This window comes from Tursiops truncatus, chromosome 8, assembly GCF_011762595.2.
Source record: "Tursiops truncatus isolate mTurTru1 chromosome 8, mTurTru1.mat.Y, whole genome shotgun sequence".
NCBI classification, from domain to species: Eukaryota; Metazoa; Chordata; class Mammalia; order Artiodactyla; family Delphinidae; genus Tursiops; species Tursiops truncatus.
The window spans coordinates 70,178,421-70,197,061 of NC_047041.1; the positions used below are offsets into that span (position 1 = coordinate 70,178,421).

The 18,641-nt window shown below is 50.9% G+C and overlaps 2 protein-coding genes across 4 annotated transcripts in view; both read right to left on the minus strand.

Moving 5' to 3' along the window:
* The window catches only part of LOC101318370 (harmonin), a 52,507-nt gene that overhangs the window by 12,883 nt on the left and 20,983 nt on the right, over positions 1–18,641 (minus strand). For all 3 annotated transcript variants that reach the window (XM_033862602.2, XM_073808651.1, XM_073808652.1), the window contains exons 12-15: positions 18,472–18,614; positions 17,348–17,413; positions 16,856–16,980; positions 13,666–13,739 (exon numbers count right to left, since the gene is read on the minus strand). In XM_033862602.2, the coding sequence (XP_033718493.1) occupies positions 13,666–13,739; positions 16,856–16,980; positions 17,348–17,413; positions 18,472–18,614 (408 nt within the window). The remainder of the gene's footprint in view (positions 1–13,665; positions 13,740–16,855; positions 16,981–17,347; positions 17,414–18,471; positions 18,615–18,641) is intronic.
* LOC141279290 (harmonin-like) lies at positions 3,582–12,541 on the minus strand. The gene is made up of 4 exons (XM_073807944.1): positions 12,516–12,541; positions 12,323–12,369; positions 7,939–8,123; positions 3,582–7,399 (listed from the first exon to the last, which is right to left on the minus strand). Exons 1-4 carry the CDS (start codon positions 12,539–12,541, stop codon positions 6,707–6,709), a joined length of 951 nt encoding a protein of 316 aa, XP_073664045.1. The 3' UTR covers positions 3,582–6,706.

Below are 18,641 nucleotides of genomic sequence, written 5' to 3' on the forward strand. Positions count from 1 at the left end.
AATCTTAAAATTTGTATGAAGACACAGAAGACCCAGAATAGCCAAAGCAATCTTGAGGGAAAAAAAACGGAGCTGTAGGAATCAGACTCCCTGACTTCAGACTATACTACAAAGCTACAGTAATCAAGACAATATGGTACTGGCGCAAAAACAGAAACATAGATCAATGGAAAAAGATAGAAAGCCCAGAGATAAACCCACGCACCTATGGTCAACTAATCTATGACACAGGAGGCAAGGATATACAATGGAGAAAAGACAGTCTCTTAATAAGTGGTGCTGGGAAAACTGGATAGCTACATGTAAAAGAATGAAATTAGAACATTCCCTAACACCATACACAAAAATAAACTCAAAATGGATTAAGGACCTAAATGTAAGACCAGACACTATAAAACTCTTAGAGGAAAACATCGGAAGAACACCCTTTGACATAAATCACAGCAAGATCTTTTTTGATCCACCTCCTAGAGTAATGGAAATAAAACCAAAAATAAACAAATGGGACCTAATGAAACTTAAAAGCTTTTGCACAGCAAAGGAAACCATAAACAAGATGAAAAGACAACCCTCAGAATGGGAGAAAATATTTGCAAGCGAATCAACAGACAAAGGATTAATCTCCAAAATATATAAACAGCTCATGCAGCTCAATATTAAAGAAACAGACAACCCAATCCAAAAATGGGCAGAACACCTAAATAGACATTTCTCCAAAGAAGATATACAGACTGCCAACAAACACATGAAAGAATGCTCAACATCACTAATTATTAGAGAAATGCAAATCAAAACGACAATGAGAAATTATTAGAGAAATGCAAATCAAAACGACAATGTATCACCTCACACCAGTTAGAATGGGCATCATCAGAAAATCTATAAACAACAAATGCTGGAGAGGATATGGCGAAAAGGGAACCCTTTTGCACTGTTGGTGGGAATGTAAATTAATACAGCCCCTATGGAGAACAGTATGGAGGTTCCTTAAAAAACTAAAAATAGAATTACCATATGATCCAGCAATCCCACTACCGGTCATATACCCGGAGAAAACCATAATTCAAAAAGACACATGCAACCCAATGTTCACTGCAGCACTATTTACAATAGCCAGGTCATGGAAGCAATCTAAATGCCCATCGACAGAGGAATGGATAAAGAAGTTGTGGTACGTATATACAATGGAATATTACTCAGCCATAAAAAGAAACGAAATTTAATCATTTGTTGAGATGTGGATGGATCTAGAGCCTGTCATACAGAGTGAAGTAAGTCAGAAAGAGAAAAACAAATATCGTATACTAATGCATGTATGTGGAAAAATGGTACAGATGAAGCGGTTTGCAGGGCAGAAGTTGAGACACAGATGTAGAGAACAAATGTATGGACACCACGGGGGGAAAGCCACAGGGGGGTGGGGATGGTGGTGTGCTGAATTGGGTGATTGGGATTGACATGTATACACTGATGTGTATAAAATTGATGACTAATAGGAACCTGCTGTATAAAAAAATCAATTAAATAAAATTCAAAAATTAAAAAAAAATAAGTAAATAAAATTTAAAAATTAGTTTGAAATTTTAGATTCAAAAATAAAAGAAACACTTAAAAAAAAAAAAGAAACAGTGCTTGGCATACCACAGCTAAGTGTCAGCTGTCAGCTGTCACTGCTCAGTCCTTGTTGGGGGCAGCTTCCTTTGCAGACCCTCCTATCTCACTGTACAGCTGACACCTCCCCTTTGTTCCCTGACTGCAGTCAAATCAGCCTGTAGTCAGATATTCGGTTATTGGTGAGGATGTTGGCTGCAAGATCTCCATCTTGGGGTCTCTTTCATCAGCAATGAGACAGCCAATCCAATGGCTGGCTCTGAGGATGTAAGCCCCAGGAGGTGGGAGGATAAGTGGCTGCCTGCCTGAATCCACTCATGGACCTGCAAGGACTTCTGTGGGGCCCTGTGCACCTGGGCCACCACTTCCTCCCTGATGGTGGTTTGGGGCCAAGTGGGGTTTGGTGAAGCTATGATCTGCCTTGAGGAGGCAAGACATGGGAAGGGGCAGGGAAACACCTCAGGCAGCCCCTTTTTCTCTCCTAGAGCTGCAGCAACCACCTATCTTGGCCTCTGTGACCCTCTGAGGGGTCCCTCTGCTGCTCCTCTATGAACAAACAGCAGCAAAAGAGGCCAGCCCCCAGGGACCCTGCTGCTTTCTCAGCTTGGCCATGGGGTCTCACAAGCCCAGGATCCCCACCTGATATGAGACAGACAGACACACACACACCCCAAATCCCTGGCCACAGGTAACAGGACACAGTTTTGGCCTGAGGCTCCTGGAAGATGGCACTTGGGGCCACCCCCAAGCTGACAGGCACTCCCAGAGAGGTCAGAGTGGGAGGGGCAGAGGGTGGTGGGGAGGACCACAGACACACGACGGGTATCATTTTACTTGTCGGAACGCTGTCTGATAAACCACCATCCTCTTCAACATCTCCTGTGGCTGCCAGAAAAAAAAAAAGTTCCACGCTGGATGTTACCAATAGGTCTCTTCTGCCCCCTGGTGCCAAACCCTGGGCCTGCCAGCCTGGGGTTGCTTGGCCAACATCCCTCCCCAGACAGACACAGCCTGATTTATGTGAGGGGCCCCTCAACGCCCCCAGATGCATCAGCTACCTAGTCCTAGTCAAGAAGACACCACCCCTTGTCATCAGCCTGAAAACACATTGCGGAGGCATCAGCAGGCTGTCCCAGGAGCGTGAACTGTGCTTTTTGGAGAGCTAAAGCTCAAAAGGAGTATCTGAGCTACTCCACCCTAACATTTGGATACGGCTTCCTTGAAAGGGGAATATAAACTCTGGCATGACTCCTCCCTCTGTGGGTGGGAGGCCTGTCAGGGGCCGGTACCCTTGCAAGGGGTGCACCTGAGTCCCAGCTTGCTCAGCTGTGGGTGACTGGGGGTGGGCAGACCCTCCCCCCGCTCAGGGCCACACCCCACATTCCCAGCCTTAGTGAGGAGTGAGACAGGAAGCGGAGAAGGGAAGTGGATCTGCTTTGGCCAGTTCCCCATCTGAGGGTGACACACGACAGGCCTTAGGGGCGCAGGCCAGGGCAACTGGAATCCCTGTGGGTTTTGGCAAAATGGCAAGTACGTAGGAGTTTGGGATTTGGAGTCTGAAAGACTAGAGTAAATTGTCAGTCCTGGCTCTGCCTTGGACAACCTACTTAACCCCTCTAAGCTCTGTTTCCTCAAGTGTTAAACAGGGATAACGATAGGAACCATATTATTACTTCTAGATGGCGCTCTAAGCTGTTTGGTCAAGTGAGAAACAGGCATTTCTCTGGCTGTGGCAACATCCACTTATACCTATGTGAATTCACCTCTTGGCTAATGAGGAGGTGACAAGATGGCATCTGATGTGAGTTTGTATCCCACCTCGCTCTAGAGGCAGTAGCAGCTAGGGGAGACAGTCCATGTCTGCTCCTCTGGAGATGCCCTGGAGGGGACCCAAGGGGCTTACCAGGACCTCGGATTTCACAGTTGGCCTGTAGACGAAGTTGGGCTCCTGGTGGACCATGACAGGTTTGGAGATGGTGGACACGCCAGGGCCTCGTGGAGGCTGTGGGCTTGGGCAAAATGTCTATGGGGTTAGTTTAAAGAGAGACCCATGTGAGGTCATGGCCCGGGTGGCCCAGGCCAACCACAGCACTTTGACACACAGGCAAATTCACACCATGCACTGAGCTGGCCTGGTCCGTTCACCCTGCCGGATGTCCTAGGGACAGGGACAAGAAGTCCATTGGCCACAGTGTGTCCTGAGGCCACAGAAACTATTGGGTGGTTCTGAGGAATCAGGGACTTGAGCCAGAGCTTGCTATGGGGGCGCCAGCGGGCACTGTCAGTCAGAGGATACTTTCAAGGCTCTCTCTCAGTGGCCACGGCTGCCATCCAGCTTCCTCTCTCCCAAGGGAGACAGTTGCAGTTCCCGGACTGCGCATGCAGCATCTGCTGTTCCTGGTGGGTGGGCACAGAGGTGGGGGTTTGGGAGGGAGGACCAGTAAGTGCGGCATCCAGGAGAGCTAATGCAACACGTCTGCTTTGCTCTAACCCACTTGATCATCTTGGGCAAGACAAATCGGGTCACAGCCCTGCCCCAAACCCTTCACGGGTCCCCACTGACCACTAAACTCCTTGGCTCGACCCCCATGGGCTTCTCTACTCTCCTTGGCAGCCTCATCCCCCACTCCTCGCCCTTCTCACACTGCCTAACTTGAGCCTCCAAAATGCCCGGTTTTCTTGCCTTCAGGGTTTTTTACCTGCCCAGGTGTTAGCTTGGGTATCACCACCTTTGGGGACCATTCCCTGAGCTTTTCCTCTCCACCCCCTCCCCTCAACATAGCACCTGTGCTTCCCTCATCTGCCCTGGTAGTGTGGGAGTTTCCTGCTTACTTGTCTGTCCTTCCACCAGACAGTCTCAGACAGGGACTGGGCTGCCTATTTTGTGGTGGTTCTCTGGTGCCCAGCACGGTGTCTGGCATATAGTAGGTGCTCATTAAACATGATACCTGAGTAAACGAATGACTCAGTATTATGGTGGATGTATGGGGCAGTGCCTGGGAGTACACGTGGCTCTGAAAACCTTCCCCTGGCAGGTGCCTGTGTGGCAGGCACAGGTGCCGACCTGATACACGTGTTTGTTTCCACCACCTGAGGCCTGCTGGCGGCGGGGCTGACTGTGCAGATGTGTGATGGTCCACACGTCCTACTGCAGCACTGATGACCACTCGCCAGTAGCATGCAGGGAGGAGAAGGTTGGGCAGGGTCAGCGGTGCATGGGCCAAAGTGCTGACGCGAGCAGGATGAAGCTGACCAAAACAGCTGACCCCTGGCCTCCGCATCAGGGACAACACTGGCTTTGATGTCACTTAAGAGATTTAGGGTCCAGTTCTTCAGAGGCTCCTTGTGTGGGGAGAGTCTCTTTTAACCTTCTCTCTGCTCTGATCAGGAACTAACAGTGGGAACTTTGTGATGCCTGGAGAAATCCAAGAAAGTTGGACCCTGTTTTTGAATCTTGACCCTGACTCAAAAGGTTGCAGTTTTCCTCCGATTTCACGTTTGCAGCTTCACCCAAATTGTCTTGTACCCTGATCTGTCACTGAGCGTAGGTAATGTCTATTGAGCACCTCCTACGTGCCTGCCACTCTCCCGAGTATTAACTTAGAATGAATTCATGTATTAACTCATTTGATCCATGTCATAAGTAGGTGCCGTCAGCATTCCCATTTTATGGACAAGGGTACCTAGGTTCGGATAGATGAAATAACGCATGCCCAAAGCCATCTAGCCAGTGACTGAGCCAGGATTCAAACCTGGGTAGTTCCTTCCTGTCATCGTTATGTCCCCTGCACCTGCAATGCCCTTCTCCCATCCTCCATGTATCACCATCCCTCAAGGCTCAGCTCTACAGAGGCGCCTTCAACTTCCCATTAGAATGAATCTCTCCCACAGCACCTAGCCTGTGACAATTTTATAGCTGAATCCTGCCTGGTCAGCTGCTAATCCTTCAGATAGCAAAGTCCTGGAGAGCACAGGTGGGCCAACTGCCTCTGTGTCCGCTTCAGCACAGCTCCCCAGTCCCACACACGGAAGCACAAGGAAGGTGCTCAACTGATTACTGAGTTGAATTTGTTGAGGGAAAGCTGCTGCCCCTCTGGGTGGGGGCCACTCACAAGAAGGATGTGGGCCTCTTTGCCAGGCTAACTCAGCCCCTGCAAACTGCGCTGCCTGGGCTCTGGGGCAAGACATCCTTGGAACAGACAGACTTCTCTCTGCCAGAGCTCAGGGCTCAGGATCCCACCGGGAGTCCCTCTGAGAGTGCCCTGCTGGCAGCTGCAGCCTCGTCAGCGTCCGGCACTTCCTTCATTCCCACATTCCTTCCCCCAAGCGCCCCTGAATGCCCTGAGATGCTTATTCTGCACTTCATGCAGGAACTCAAATCCATGCAGGAAAGGTTAATAAAAACAACTGATCGGGAACCACTGACTAGCCTCCCCGCAAATCCCCACTCTTAGCTGACATGCGCTGCTGTAGTTCTGACTAGAGTCTTAGCCTCACAGCTACTGGAGCAGAGAAATATTTTGTTTTTCCCTCCAAAGGATCAAAGCTCCATCTCTTCCTTGGGGATCGCCTCTTAGGCTTTGGGTTAAGAACAATTAATAAGAAACACGTCTTTTTGAGAATGATCACTGTTCTCCCTGCTGACATCCAGGAAAAAGATCCCTAATCTTTTAGTAGTAAATTTGGAGCTTTCTAGGAACTATCCATTTTCATTTTTTCTGTAGCTGGAAGCTGGCCAGAAATTTATGGGCATTGTGCTTCAAGCTAACGCAGCTGGCTAGTGCCATAGAAAATGGCACAGTGATGCCCTAATTACTGGCCAGTGTTATCACCTCATTTACAGAGCCTAATACTGCTCCCCTGCTTCCCATCCCCCCTTTCCCCTGTTAAACAGAGAATTCATTTCCCATGTTCAAGGCTTTCTGAGCTAATATCAAGAAACAACTGCCTGTCATATAAGCAGAGCTCTGGCTCTTCATTAACACAGCCTTGCAAATACTACATTGAACGTTACCAGCCCATACTAGCCAAGTGGAGCAAAGAGAGAGCAATCAACACTGATACAATGTTGCTCATCCCCACTATCACAGGCAATTCACCGCACAATACAGCACTTCAAAATCAGCAGAAACCACACACATGCAGGACATCCACGACATGCAGGCTGGGGCGCTTGTTCTTGGAAAATGGGGTGGGGGGATGCTTCTTCCCGTCTCCACTCACAGGAACAGAGGAGGACGTGGGAAACAGAAGCCCGGCCCACTCTTCCTGCTTCCCAGCATAGCATGCAGAACAGAGGTAGTACCTTTGGGGTGGGTGGGAAGCTCCGTTCAGGGACGGGAGAGCTGGCCGGCTTCCCACTGTGGTTCTTTGCCTCCCAGTCCTCTGCTGGATTGCCTGTCTCCCCAGCGCGGAAGGGGTGGTTGCCTAGTGCCTCTTCCAGTGCCGAGGGCAGTGGGCGGGTAGGAGTGAGGTCTTGCGTAGGAATGGATGGTGGGGGAGGGATGGGAATGGGGGGTGGAGTGCGTTGCACCCAGGGTGAGGATGAGGCACTCACGTGGCCTGATGAGGGAAGGACAGGGGGCGCGGGGACCTTGGGGGGTGGGTTGCAGGGTGGAGGGTGGGGCATCACAGGCAAGGCAGAAGCAGTCTTGGGGGGATAGTGGAACATATCCAAGGGGATGTCATCCAGGTCAGTGGTGTGGAGGTGCAGCCCACCTGCGAAGCGTCTCAGGGGTGGGGCCAGGGGAGACACAGAAGGCAGGGAAGGCGGGAGCCCTGTGGTCATCTGGGGGGTTGCAAGGAAGTTCTGTAACTGCTTAGTGCCCCACTTCACAATACATCGAGTATAATGCTCATCTATTTATTTCTCTTGCTGCTGAAGACCCACCACCCTCAAGCCAGAACCATGGGGGTGTCACTTCTCTGCCACCTGGGTGCCCAGCTGATCCCATACGAGGTGGCCAGTAGGGAGCGCCCAACTGCAGGGGAGCCCCAAGTTATGTGGGTGGTAAGAAGGCAACCATATAATCCATTAGATGACCAATTAGAAGACAAATAGTCATCTAAACTGGAACACACTTGACAGTGAAAAGGACATCTGAGTAGTTATGCCAGGACAACAGGCCTAACCAGGATCATCTCAGATGAGCTGGGACTTAGTGGTCACTCTGGAGATAATCCCAGAAATACAGATATGCCCCCCTCCTCAAGAGAGGAAGGGGGAGTGGGCTGGTTGGCGGCCCTGGACAGTGAAGCTTGCCAGTGGCCATCTTGCCTCCCGCTGTCCCCAGGGTGGGTCTAATGTGGAAAGAAGGGCTCTGTTACCTCTGAAATCTCAGTATCGGCAGAGGAAATCTGCTCAAGGCGCGTCTGACAGAGCCTTTCCACCCAATATTGAATCTTTTCCGATTCCTCAAGGTCTTCCCGCTCTGTCTCCGATACCTGGGACCCAAGGCCGGCGCAAAATGGAGAGGACAGAGGGCACACTTGAGTCACATGTGGGCGGCACACTCAAATCAGTAGAACAGAAGCACTTCTTAAAAAAACCCAGAGAATTGTTGGGTGTGTCAATTACCTAGAAAAAGCCCCAGGCTTGTTCCACCTGGCCCCAGAGGAGGTGGAGATAAGGGGGAGGGGGTGTTAGGGTGTTGGGCTAGCTAACGGCAGGTGTAGGCAAAATCGGAGAAGGAGCTCGTGCATTGCGTGGGATTAGCTGGCCCCTAGGATCCCCACCAACCCTGAGGCTCTTATGATTCTCCAAGTACGGTCCTTTTATAGGCTCTCAACACCTCCCAAGAGTTCAACTGTACTCTTTTTCATCTCCCCTCCAGGCCGCCTTGTCCTCAGGAGCACAAGCTCAATTTTATCTTTAATCTTTTAGCTAATTTGCTCCTAATGAGAGATCTAACACACTTCACATTTTTCAGGACTTCTCTGGATTTGTAATCTAATCAGTTTGGCATTCTGATTCATGGAAGCATTAAAGAGAAGCGAAACCAGTTAATATCTCCAACAGCTAGGGAGTTACCTAGGAAACAGGAATATGCTGGAAGACTACTTTTGACATGTCTTGAAGGGGACAGCCTTAGATATATTCCTGGGTTGAAGAGGTCTAGAGGTTTCAGACACATCTCATGTTGATGGGAGCAGCCTCAAACTCACATCCTGATTAATTGGGGGATGACCTCAGACCCCCCACCTGCCTAAAGGGGTTAGCTTCAGACCCATACCCTCAGACACAAGGCAGACTGGGGAAAACGGGTCTTGGATTCATAGCCTGGGTTGGGGAGGGGGTTGTCAAACTGTCAAACTGACACAGATCTAATGACAGGTGGGTAGAAGGCTAACTTCAGATCTACAGCTGAACAGAGGGTTAGCCTCCGACTCAAACCCTGAGCAGGGAGGGCAGCCTCACAGCCACACGGAGGGTGGAGCGGCCTAGCCTTGGGCTCATACTCTGGTTGGGGGTGATGGGAGTAGAGGACAGACTCAAATCTCTAACCACATGTGCAGAGGCTAACCCGAGACCTACAATCTGGGCAAAGAGGCCAGCCCCTGAGCAAGCGGGCCCGTCTCGATCCCAAACGTACACTAAGCCAGAGGCTAGTCTCAGATGACTCTGGGTAGGTAGGAAGATGTCACTCTCCAGCCTGGGGAGGAGGCCAGGCTCACTCCATCCTTGGACTGCATTTGGGAAGAGCAACTCCATCTGGTTCCCTGAGAGCGTGGTGGGGACCAACCAAACTGCCCCAGGAAAGCTCACCAGGCCTGGGAGCAGGACACATACCTCCTGGGCCAGCCGGTTGATCTTCAGTTGCTTTTCCTTCTCTAGCATTTCCTCTTTCTCTTTGTAAAGCTTTTGCTCAAATTCCAGTTCCTTCTTATTCTTTCTCAACTCCTGAAGGCTATCATACTTGGCTTTCTTCTTATCCTTTCCTTTCTGAGCAGATGTGGCATTGTTTATAAGACAAGGGTTACAAGGTAGTGTTGACACTGGCACAGCACAGCAAACAGGGCATTCAGTCTTCAGACAACAGCAGGCAACCACCCCACGGTGAGCTCCTCCCCTAGCTCTGCCCCACCACACTGGGCATTGGACTTAAGGTTAAGGACAGGCAGGACGCTGCTACCCATCACAGAGTGAGACACATTTCCCTGTGCCAGCCAGAAGAACTGGCTTACTAGTTCACTAACAAGCTGTGTGACCTTGGTTAAGTTCCTTAACCTCTCTGGGCCTGGTTTATCTCATCTCCAAAATGCGGGAAATACCTACCCCACAGGTTTGCCATTCAGAGCCAATGAAATAACATCTATGAAAGAGCTTCGTGAGCTTCAAAGCGCGGTATTTTAAAAAGCATTGTATTTATTTCTTAGTATCTGGGCATATGCCTTCTCCAACAACTGGATGTTCAGACATCACAGGTGCATCTTGGTAGATTCTAGAGAAAATCTGGGACAGATCCCCGGTCCTGAGCTAGAGGAGAAGGGTGTCAGCCTCCGACCTGGGAGCCCAGAGCCAGGGACATCAGATTTTGTCCTGATGCTTAAACTCCAGACCATTTCATCCTGGAGGGTCCAAATCCACTGTTCCCTCTGAACTAGTCTCCTGAACTGAGGCCTAGACAGAAACTACAGGACTGGGAGATGGTGGGCAGGAGAAGGTAGGGAGGATGGCCTAACTGCTCTTCACTGGCCATCAGGGTTGAAGAGGACTGGGGGAAGGAGATGCAGGGCAAACAGACTTCTTTTTCCTGTGTGAATTAGACCACAACGTCTGCCTTCCTGGTTGCTTCTCCCATGGGCTTGCAGGGAAGCCAGGCAGTAAGGAATGAAGAAAATTAAGATTTATGGACTACCTATGTGCTAAGGGATTAAAAGTTGATTATCTCATAAATACATATTATCCCCCTTCTGATGAAAGAGCCGAGGTTCAGAAAGGTGAAGTCCCTTGCTGGACGTCAAACATCTAGTAAGTGATGGCGCCAGAGTTTGGACCTGAGCTTCCCCACGGTGCTCTGATGAGCTGGGGGCAATGGAGCACGGTAGGAGGGAGCGTCAGACCCCATCACACAGCATGGAGCACAGGGGCCAGCAGAGAGAGTCAACACTCTGGGGAAGGAGGAAGCCTGCACGTTCATTGAGCTCACCCCCAAACCCACAAGGCTTCCTAGGGCCTGCTCTCAGAATTCCTGAATCATCCCAGCATCCAAGGCCAGGAAGGAGGAATTGACCTTCCCAGCAATGGACACACAACTTTGTCCACAGCTGGAGGGGCATGATGGGTCATTACGGACGTGTGACCGAGTCATTCTGCCTCCCCTCCTAAAGACTACCCCCACCTCTGTGCACAGGTTCCCCATCTAGGATATGGGGACTCACCCCCAGAGCAGTCTGTGAGCCACTTGAGAAAATGGTTTTCACTACTTCAGAGTTCTGCTTGATTCCTTCCTACCCCGTTCACTAGACTCTCAGCTCAGTTGATAGATGAATCCCTACTATCATATTATCAATTCAGACAATTCCCCAAGAGGAGCCAGAAACATTCTACCCAATGGCAGCTTGCTAGACTAAGGGCATGGCCTCTCACAGGGACCATCATAATAGGCATGGCCATTCTACTAGTTTAAAAAAAAACACCAGTGTTAAGATTTTAGAGCTAGGGCTCCTGGGTGGGGCAGGCAGAGATGACAGTTTCTGTCCCATTCCCAAGAAAAAAGTACCTGCTTACTGATGCAGAAAGGCAAGCTGCCCCACAGCATTGCCTACTGATCACACACTAGCCTTCTCCGTACGTGTTACTTAGCTGTGTGTGAATCTGCCTGCCTGCCAGATGGCGGGCTCCTACAAGTAGGGCTGGTCTCCGTGATTTACTCAAGCCGTCCTGGGAAAAGGATTCAGTCAGAAACATGAATCCTTCAGGCGCTGGAATAGACTTTGTGAGGTCACAGGCCTGGGCGCCTTGAGACCCAGAGGGCTCAAGAAGACACTGAATAGTTATCTTTTCAAATAAGGGGAACTTTTTGCATTGCTGATCAAGGCCATAGAGGGCCACTTGTATTACCTGGGGGCTTCGCTCCAGCTGCTGGGAGACAAAGCATCTCACATGACTCTAGAAAAAATGTCAATGGATTTTCAGAGCCAGCATGAGGGACATGATTCTGTTGTCCTTTAGCTGTCAGTTAAACTCATGGCAGATATTCCTTCTGGTCCAGACTGAGAGGAGAGGCAGATGGGGTGGATGCGCTCTTGCTTCTACCTAGATGCAATTTTTCTCTCTTTTGGAAATGAAATGAAAAGCAAAACACCAGCTATTTCTGGAATGACTGGACTAATGAATAGAGGAAAATAAGCTTTCCTATTCACCAAGAGTGATTTTCGAGTGACATGATTTCTGATGGGAGGTGTGTGTGGAGGAGAGGCTAGTTCTTTTACATTTATCTAGTTATTAGTGCCTGGAAAAGATTTTACCTGTACATCTCCTTTTATTATTTTTTCAAATAAAATCCTCTGTGTGCGTGTCTCATAACCTGCACCCAACTTGATTTTTCACTGTCTGACCTTGGCTTCTGGTCTTGGCCTCTGGTTCTACTTGACAGAGAAACAAAGCAGAAGTTTCCTGCCATGGCTCTGTCCTGTCCCGTGCCCAGTGGGGCTGGTGCCGACCCAGCAGTGCCTGATGGTACCTGGGAAGGTCTCAGCCCATGAATACCTCCCCCACGATGCCACTGTGACAGCGCCCTGCCATCTGACATCAGTCTGACAGAGAGGCACAGACAGGGTTAGCCCCCCACCAGTGAACAGGCGGTCACACTGTTGAGAGACGACAGGAGAAGAAACAATGTTTGGAAAAGGTCAAAACCAACAGCAAACTCAGCAGCAAACAACACCCAGTCCTGGCCTACCTTCCGGATGGTTGGGAATTTGCCATCGTAGCGATAAAACCATCCAAAGGCTATAAGAACACAGAGAACAAAGCAATGAGATGCAGTTCAGCTCAGCCAGAGCATCCGTGGGCAGCAGCCAGGAGGAGTTGGGTTCCCAAGGAACTCGTGGCTTTGTGAGATGAAGAGCAGCCTCGGCAAATTCAACAGCAGAACCGCACCCTCTATCTGACTCTCCACTTACCTGGCCTCACCTGGGTTGTAAAGCAGGCCCAAGACCACCTGAGAAAGGGCCCGATTCCCAGGCCCCGGGCCACTGTCAGCTGCCTCCCCCAGGACACTGGCTTCAGCAGTCAGTGCCAGAAAGTCAAAGAGAAAGCCCCTTGTAGAAGGATGCGCTTTTCCCCATCACAGCCACAGTCTGCAAACACAAAGCCCCATTGAACAAGGCCTCTCCTGACTGGCATCAGGTTCCTCCATCCAAGAAACAACCCGAAACAAAAGGGAGCCTGGGTCTCTGCCTAGAACGACTGTCAGACAGAACAAAACTGTCTTGTCTCACAGAGCAGGCCACGTCCTCTGCTTTCAACCGCGAAAGAGAAGGCTCTGGCAGGGTCAGCTCAGGGAAGGACGCTCAAGCAGCAGTGGGCAGGAGATCTGCCCCCAGAAAAGCATATCCCCACCCAGGCCAGATCACCAGCCCCCTGCCTTCCCCAGGCAACAGCATGACGGATGGGCTAATACCTCAAGGCTGAAGCTCCCTGGCCAGAAGTGATGGCTTAATTACCCACCCTTGACCAGCCTGAGCTCTGGAACGGGATCTAGAAAGCCCCCGCTAGACCCAGCACTATCCTCTTAGTTGCTGGATGTTGGGGAGGTCTAGGGAGTCTTGGGGGAGAGGCCAGAGCAGCAGAGAAAGAATTTAGGCTTGGGTAGTATTAAATACTTGAACCAGCAGTTCCAGCTGACATTTCAGCCTGGCCGTGAGTCTTGTCCTTAAGGTATTGTATGCAGTGCTTGGACCAAGCCGGGGCTTGGAGGAGCTTCCCGGACTCCAGGAGTCCCTACCACATATTGGACCCTCAGAGCTGGGTGTCTGCAGGGCTGGCAGGAGGAGGCGGGCAGGGCAAACAGAGCAGCAAGGCCAGGGAGCGAAGCGGGGGCCGCAAACCTGCTCTCCCTGCTTTTCCGTGCCTCCGTCCAGGTCATCTGCTGGGTCAAACTCGGGGTCCACTCCCAGATCATCTACCCAGGAAAAGAGGAGGAAGCTGGTGAACCAAGAAGGACTTGGGAGATCAAGAGGCCAGAGGTGCTTGGGTGTGCCTGGGGGCCTGTGACCAGCTTACTCCATGGGAGAGCTGGGAGGTCAGGGGTGAGAACAGGGCTCAGGAATCCAGAGCAAAGGTTTCTTGCTCTGGGATGGTGCGTGCAGTGCTTTCAACCTCGGTAGTTCTCATTTCTCCATCTGTAAAATGGGCTCACAACAGGGGCCTCTGATCTGACAGCAGCATGAGAACCATTTTGCAGGGGGTTTGGTTGAAACAGGAGGTGCAGTACTGATGACAGGAATATCTGAGTACTATACACGTTTGATGCCAAGGGCTTGCAATGGGAAACAGATCCTCCCAGCTTCTTCTCATCACCCTTGGAGCTCTGGGTCCCCAGGGAATGTCAGAACTGTGTGTGTGGGCAGCAGACGGAAGTTTGGGATCCTGAGGAGGTGAGGAGGTCCCAAGGGGTAAAAGGGGCACGTGTGCTTAGAAAGACATGAATTCTGACCTAATGTGGAGAATAGCAAACTGTCCTTTCCAGTGATTTCTAACCTGGACTCTGGCCTCCCTGGTGCCCTGGAAAGTAGTGTTTGAGTCTGCTATGAGCTGCTTATTAATATTTCAAACTATTAATTAGAAGAGCTGGCCTATTAACCTATGAAAAGGCTATACGTAAGTTCCTTTGCTTTTGGCTCGGTTTATATTTACTCAACAATGGAACACTGATGCTTTCTTGCTAACAAGAGGGACTGCTTAATAAAACAGTGAATACAAATGATTACTTAATAGTGTAGTAGGAAAAAACTCAACTTCCAAACCATGGGGTCTAATGGGATTGGGGGCTAATAGATGGGGTCCTTGATGAGAAGGCTGGAAAGCTCTTATTTAAACTTCTTATCTTTCAAGCCTCCTTCCAGCTCTGGGAACCTTAATTACCCCTCTGCCCCCTTTTGCTTTTGCTAAGGAAAGCTATTCTGGGGCCTCTGTGACTGTACGTCCTGGCTTTGAGGGCTCAGTGCAATGTTGAGGTTCTGCTCAACATTGAGGTCGGTCGTGGGTAGGCAGGCAGAGCCCCTGGGAAGCAGGCGGGGAGGGGAGCAGTCGGTCCCCCCTGATCATTAGGATGAGTGGCTTCGTTTTCCAGGCAAGAGATGCTTCACACTCTTTCCTGTCTGTTCAAAAATGCTGGCTCCACACAGGCACAAGACACCTGAGTCAGGTAGAACCTGTCAGCTGACTGGACCCCCAGATTGAAGAGTGGTCAGGGAGGGGCTGGCTGCAGCCTGGCCTGTCGGCCCTAAAAGGCAGAGACCATTCCAGCCTTCGAGGAATGGGGAAAAGGTGGGAACTGAGCTGGCCCAGAGGCCTTCCTGCACTTCCTGTCTAATCTCCAAAGTAAAATTAAACTGCCGATGCAGATGCAAATGGATGGCGGTGGCCTGGCTGCCTCAGCTCAGGCCGGCAGAGCCTGGTCCTCAATCACTTGCTTCCTCCCCTTCCCTTAGAAGACATTTACATCTCCAGCAAAGGGAAAGCTTTTGCTCCTTTTATTCAAGAAGCTTGATTTGGTCGAAAAGCACTGAATAAATAGCTAGAGAAAGGGCTTTTATTTTTCACAGTTCCTGAGAGGGTGTGTTTGCTTTGAGGCCAAGACCCAATTTCTAGGAAGGTACTAAATTGACTGGGATTACTTTCATGAGAAGCAATTAAAATCGATTTCTCTCTTTCGGAAGCTCCTATTTCACTCCAAAGAACAAATTAGCTACCTGTCTAAGGCACAGATTATTCGCCGGGAATCTAGCTCTGGCCACATCCTCAACTCATACTGAATGTCATGGGGGCGGCTGATGAGAAAGTGCTTTGTCCTTCGGAGAGGATCCGAGATGACATTGCCCCGGTTCCAGCAAGAAATGTGCTGGGAGATGCTTGCCCTGCACCAGGGAGGGGTGACGTGGAACCATCCAGATGCCCTGTGCCTCTTGTTGACCCAAGTGGCCTGGGTTGGCAAGTTGATGTCCCTCTAGGGCTCGAGTATGATTCAAAGTTGGGGCCAAAGCTGTCCGGACCCCATCACAGGATCCCAAATGGCTGCTGCACAGGGGAAGTGGGGGAACCTTGGTGCTTAGGTGCAGACTTGCCTCATACTGGGAGGGTCCAAGGTCGGCTGAGCACAGTCAGCTGGAGTAGAATCTGCCTTGTGTCAAGTACAAATCGAAACAGCTGTCAAGTCAGCGAGTAAAGGCCCAACCAGGCATCCTGGACCTGTGACTGCCACGGCCCCCCAAGCTGCCTGGCTCCTGGCTCGCCACCACTACCCCACTGAAGAAGCACTGAGACTGAGCCCCCAACCCTGCCCTGGTGGTGTGAGCTGCCCCTTGTAGAGACGTGACATCCTGGGAGTTGGGGTGGAGAGCAGGTGGACGGGGGAGCACGTGGTGGGGGCCTGGACTGCAAGTGGACATGGGAACACAGGACAGAGGAAGAAAGGAGATGGGAAGGGCAGAGGTTGCTGAGGCCCAAGGATGGCTGCAGTTTGGTGCCTGGGAGTGTCACACAGTTCTCTCCCCGGCTCCATCCTCGGAGTGGCATGACTGCAGTCCACACACAGGGATGCAGGTGGTAGGGGCACTTCGGTAAGCTCCTCCTGCAATTGCTCACCAGCCTTGGACCACCAGAGTCCTTCTCTCACGTGAGCCCCTTCCCCTCTTTCTTGCTGTTTTACCCCAGCCCCAATTCAGAACCGGGCAAGAGGAGGACACAACACCTGACACACTAGGATGATAATCCCATCAGCAGTTCGCTTTTGCCACAGCTCTCCAGCCCTTCTTCAGAAGTCCAAGGGCACATGCCTGAGTCTGTGTCATGGGGGAGAGCCTGGCAGCAGGCCCCCAAGACAAGGAAGGCAGGCAGATCCCAGCCATCCCAATGCCCTGGCAGACAGCTCCTGGCAACTGACTGCCCCTCCATGAAGAGAGAGCCATGGCCTGTTCACCTGGGCAGGTGGTGGTGAGTGGCGGGAGACCTCTATCTTTGTCTAGACATCCCCAGCCCCAGAAGGAAGCCCCCTCTCCCCTGGCACATGATACATACACTTTGGCTTGCGAAGGGGTACTGGGTGCAACTCGGTGGTGATGGTTTTAGACGACAGGAGCTGTTCCTTTGAGCCCCAGTCTTCTTCCCACTGCTTCTTAAACTTCTCTTCCTCCTCCACGATCCTGAAATAAGACGCCTGTGACTGGAGTCAGAACCTTTGCAGGCCTGCCTTCTGCCTATTGGGGAACGCCAACCAGCCTGGGGAGAAGCCACGTGGTTGTAGCTGTGACGAAAACGAGTCCCTGGCACTTGTATTCTAAATCAGGTGTGAATGCCACCCTGAAAGTTACAAGACTGTATTCCAGTTACCCTAATATGATGGGTTTTACTAGGATTATGGAATGACCACAAATAAAGGACGGTCCACACGGGGACAAGAGGGCCAGGTAAACTGGGCCTGGAGGTGGCCTCTGGGGCCGCACTCCCGCGAGTACACTCACGTCCACGCACAGACATGCGTGTGCAGACACATGGGGCCAAGGCACTCACTGTTCCATCTCCTTCCGGTATCTCTCATTTTCCTCTGCTGCCTTCTGGGCAATTTCCTTTTTCCTTCTGAAACACAAATGCAAGTTGGCATGTTGGAGTCTATGTCAGAGAAGTTAACTCTTCCTTGCAGCTAACCTCTGATTTGAGAAAAGTTTTAAATATTCCTTCTAGGCTCCTTTCCAAGGATGCCTGGACCAAATTTGGATGCTGGGAAAGAGGATCCAGAAAAGTCTGGATCCTGTGCTCTTGTGTGGTTTCGTCTGGCACTGCTGAGCAGAGATTCTGCACTGCGGGAGACTGGAGGCAGTTCAGTGCAGGCCACATGCCATGCAGCCACCTCTAAAAACCAGCGTAAAGTAACTGACTGAGTGAGGTCCTCCCAGAGGAGGGCCCCAGACCCCAGGGGCAAAGCCGGGGCTGCTAAGCAAGGCCAGAGTAATGGGCAGAGGTACCACCCAGGGTGGTTCTTCAGGCAAATTCTGTGAAGGGAGAGGTGGAAAGATCCTGTCCACTTTCCTTTCCCAAATTCTTATTATGCTCATAGAATGTATCTGGATTGGGATTTTGACAATAGTTTTTGACTTATGAATTCTCTCAGTCATCATCCCAGCCACTCTGGGGTTGGTGGGGGGTAGTTCTGATCACCATAGATGGGGCAGCCAAACTGCCTGGGTATGAATTCCACAGCTTAGCCATGTCTGACTTTGTACACAAGTGGTGTAACCTCTCTGAGTCTCAGTCTCCTCACCTATAAAATGGGTTAATACCATCTATCTCCCAGGGCTATTATGGGAATTCAGTTGAGGAACGTAAACAAGGCCCTAATACAATGCCAGCCACATGGCTGGCACTTGACAAATGTTAGTTATTGCTAGTAGCATCCTATTTTCCATATTCCTGGGTCTTGGAAATCAAGGGCTTTCCTTGGCAAGGAGGGAGGAGCCTCATGGTCTGGAGGCAGGGAATGCTTCCACTGAGCATCACTGAACCCATCCGGTCTGAAGACAGGCCTCGAGGGAGAGAATAAAGTCAGCTCAGGATGCAGTGGGCAGGAAGAAAGGCAGGTGGGATGGTACAGTGGTCTGGGAGGGCAGGGCAGGGGCCTCCTGGCTGGCCACACTCACTGCCGCTCCATCTCCTGCTGCTCCCGGAGGATCTTGTTGGATTCCATCGCCAGCCGCTTCTGCATCAGAAGCTCCTGTCGCTGCAGCTCGCGCTGCCGGAACTCTTCCAGCCGCTCCCGGTCTGTCATGAACAGCTCCCGGCCCTCATGGGGAGAAAAGAGGTGCCTTGC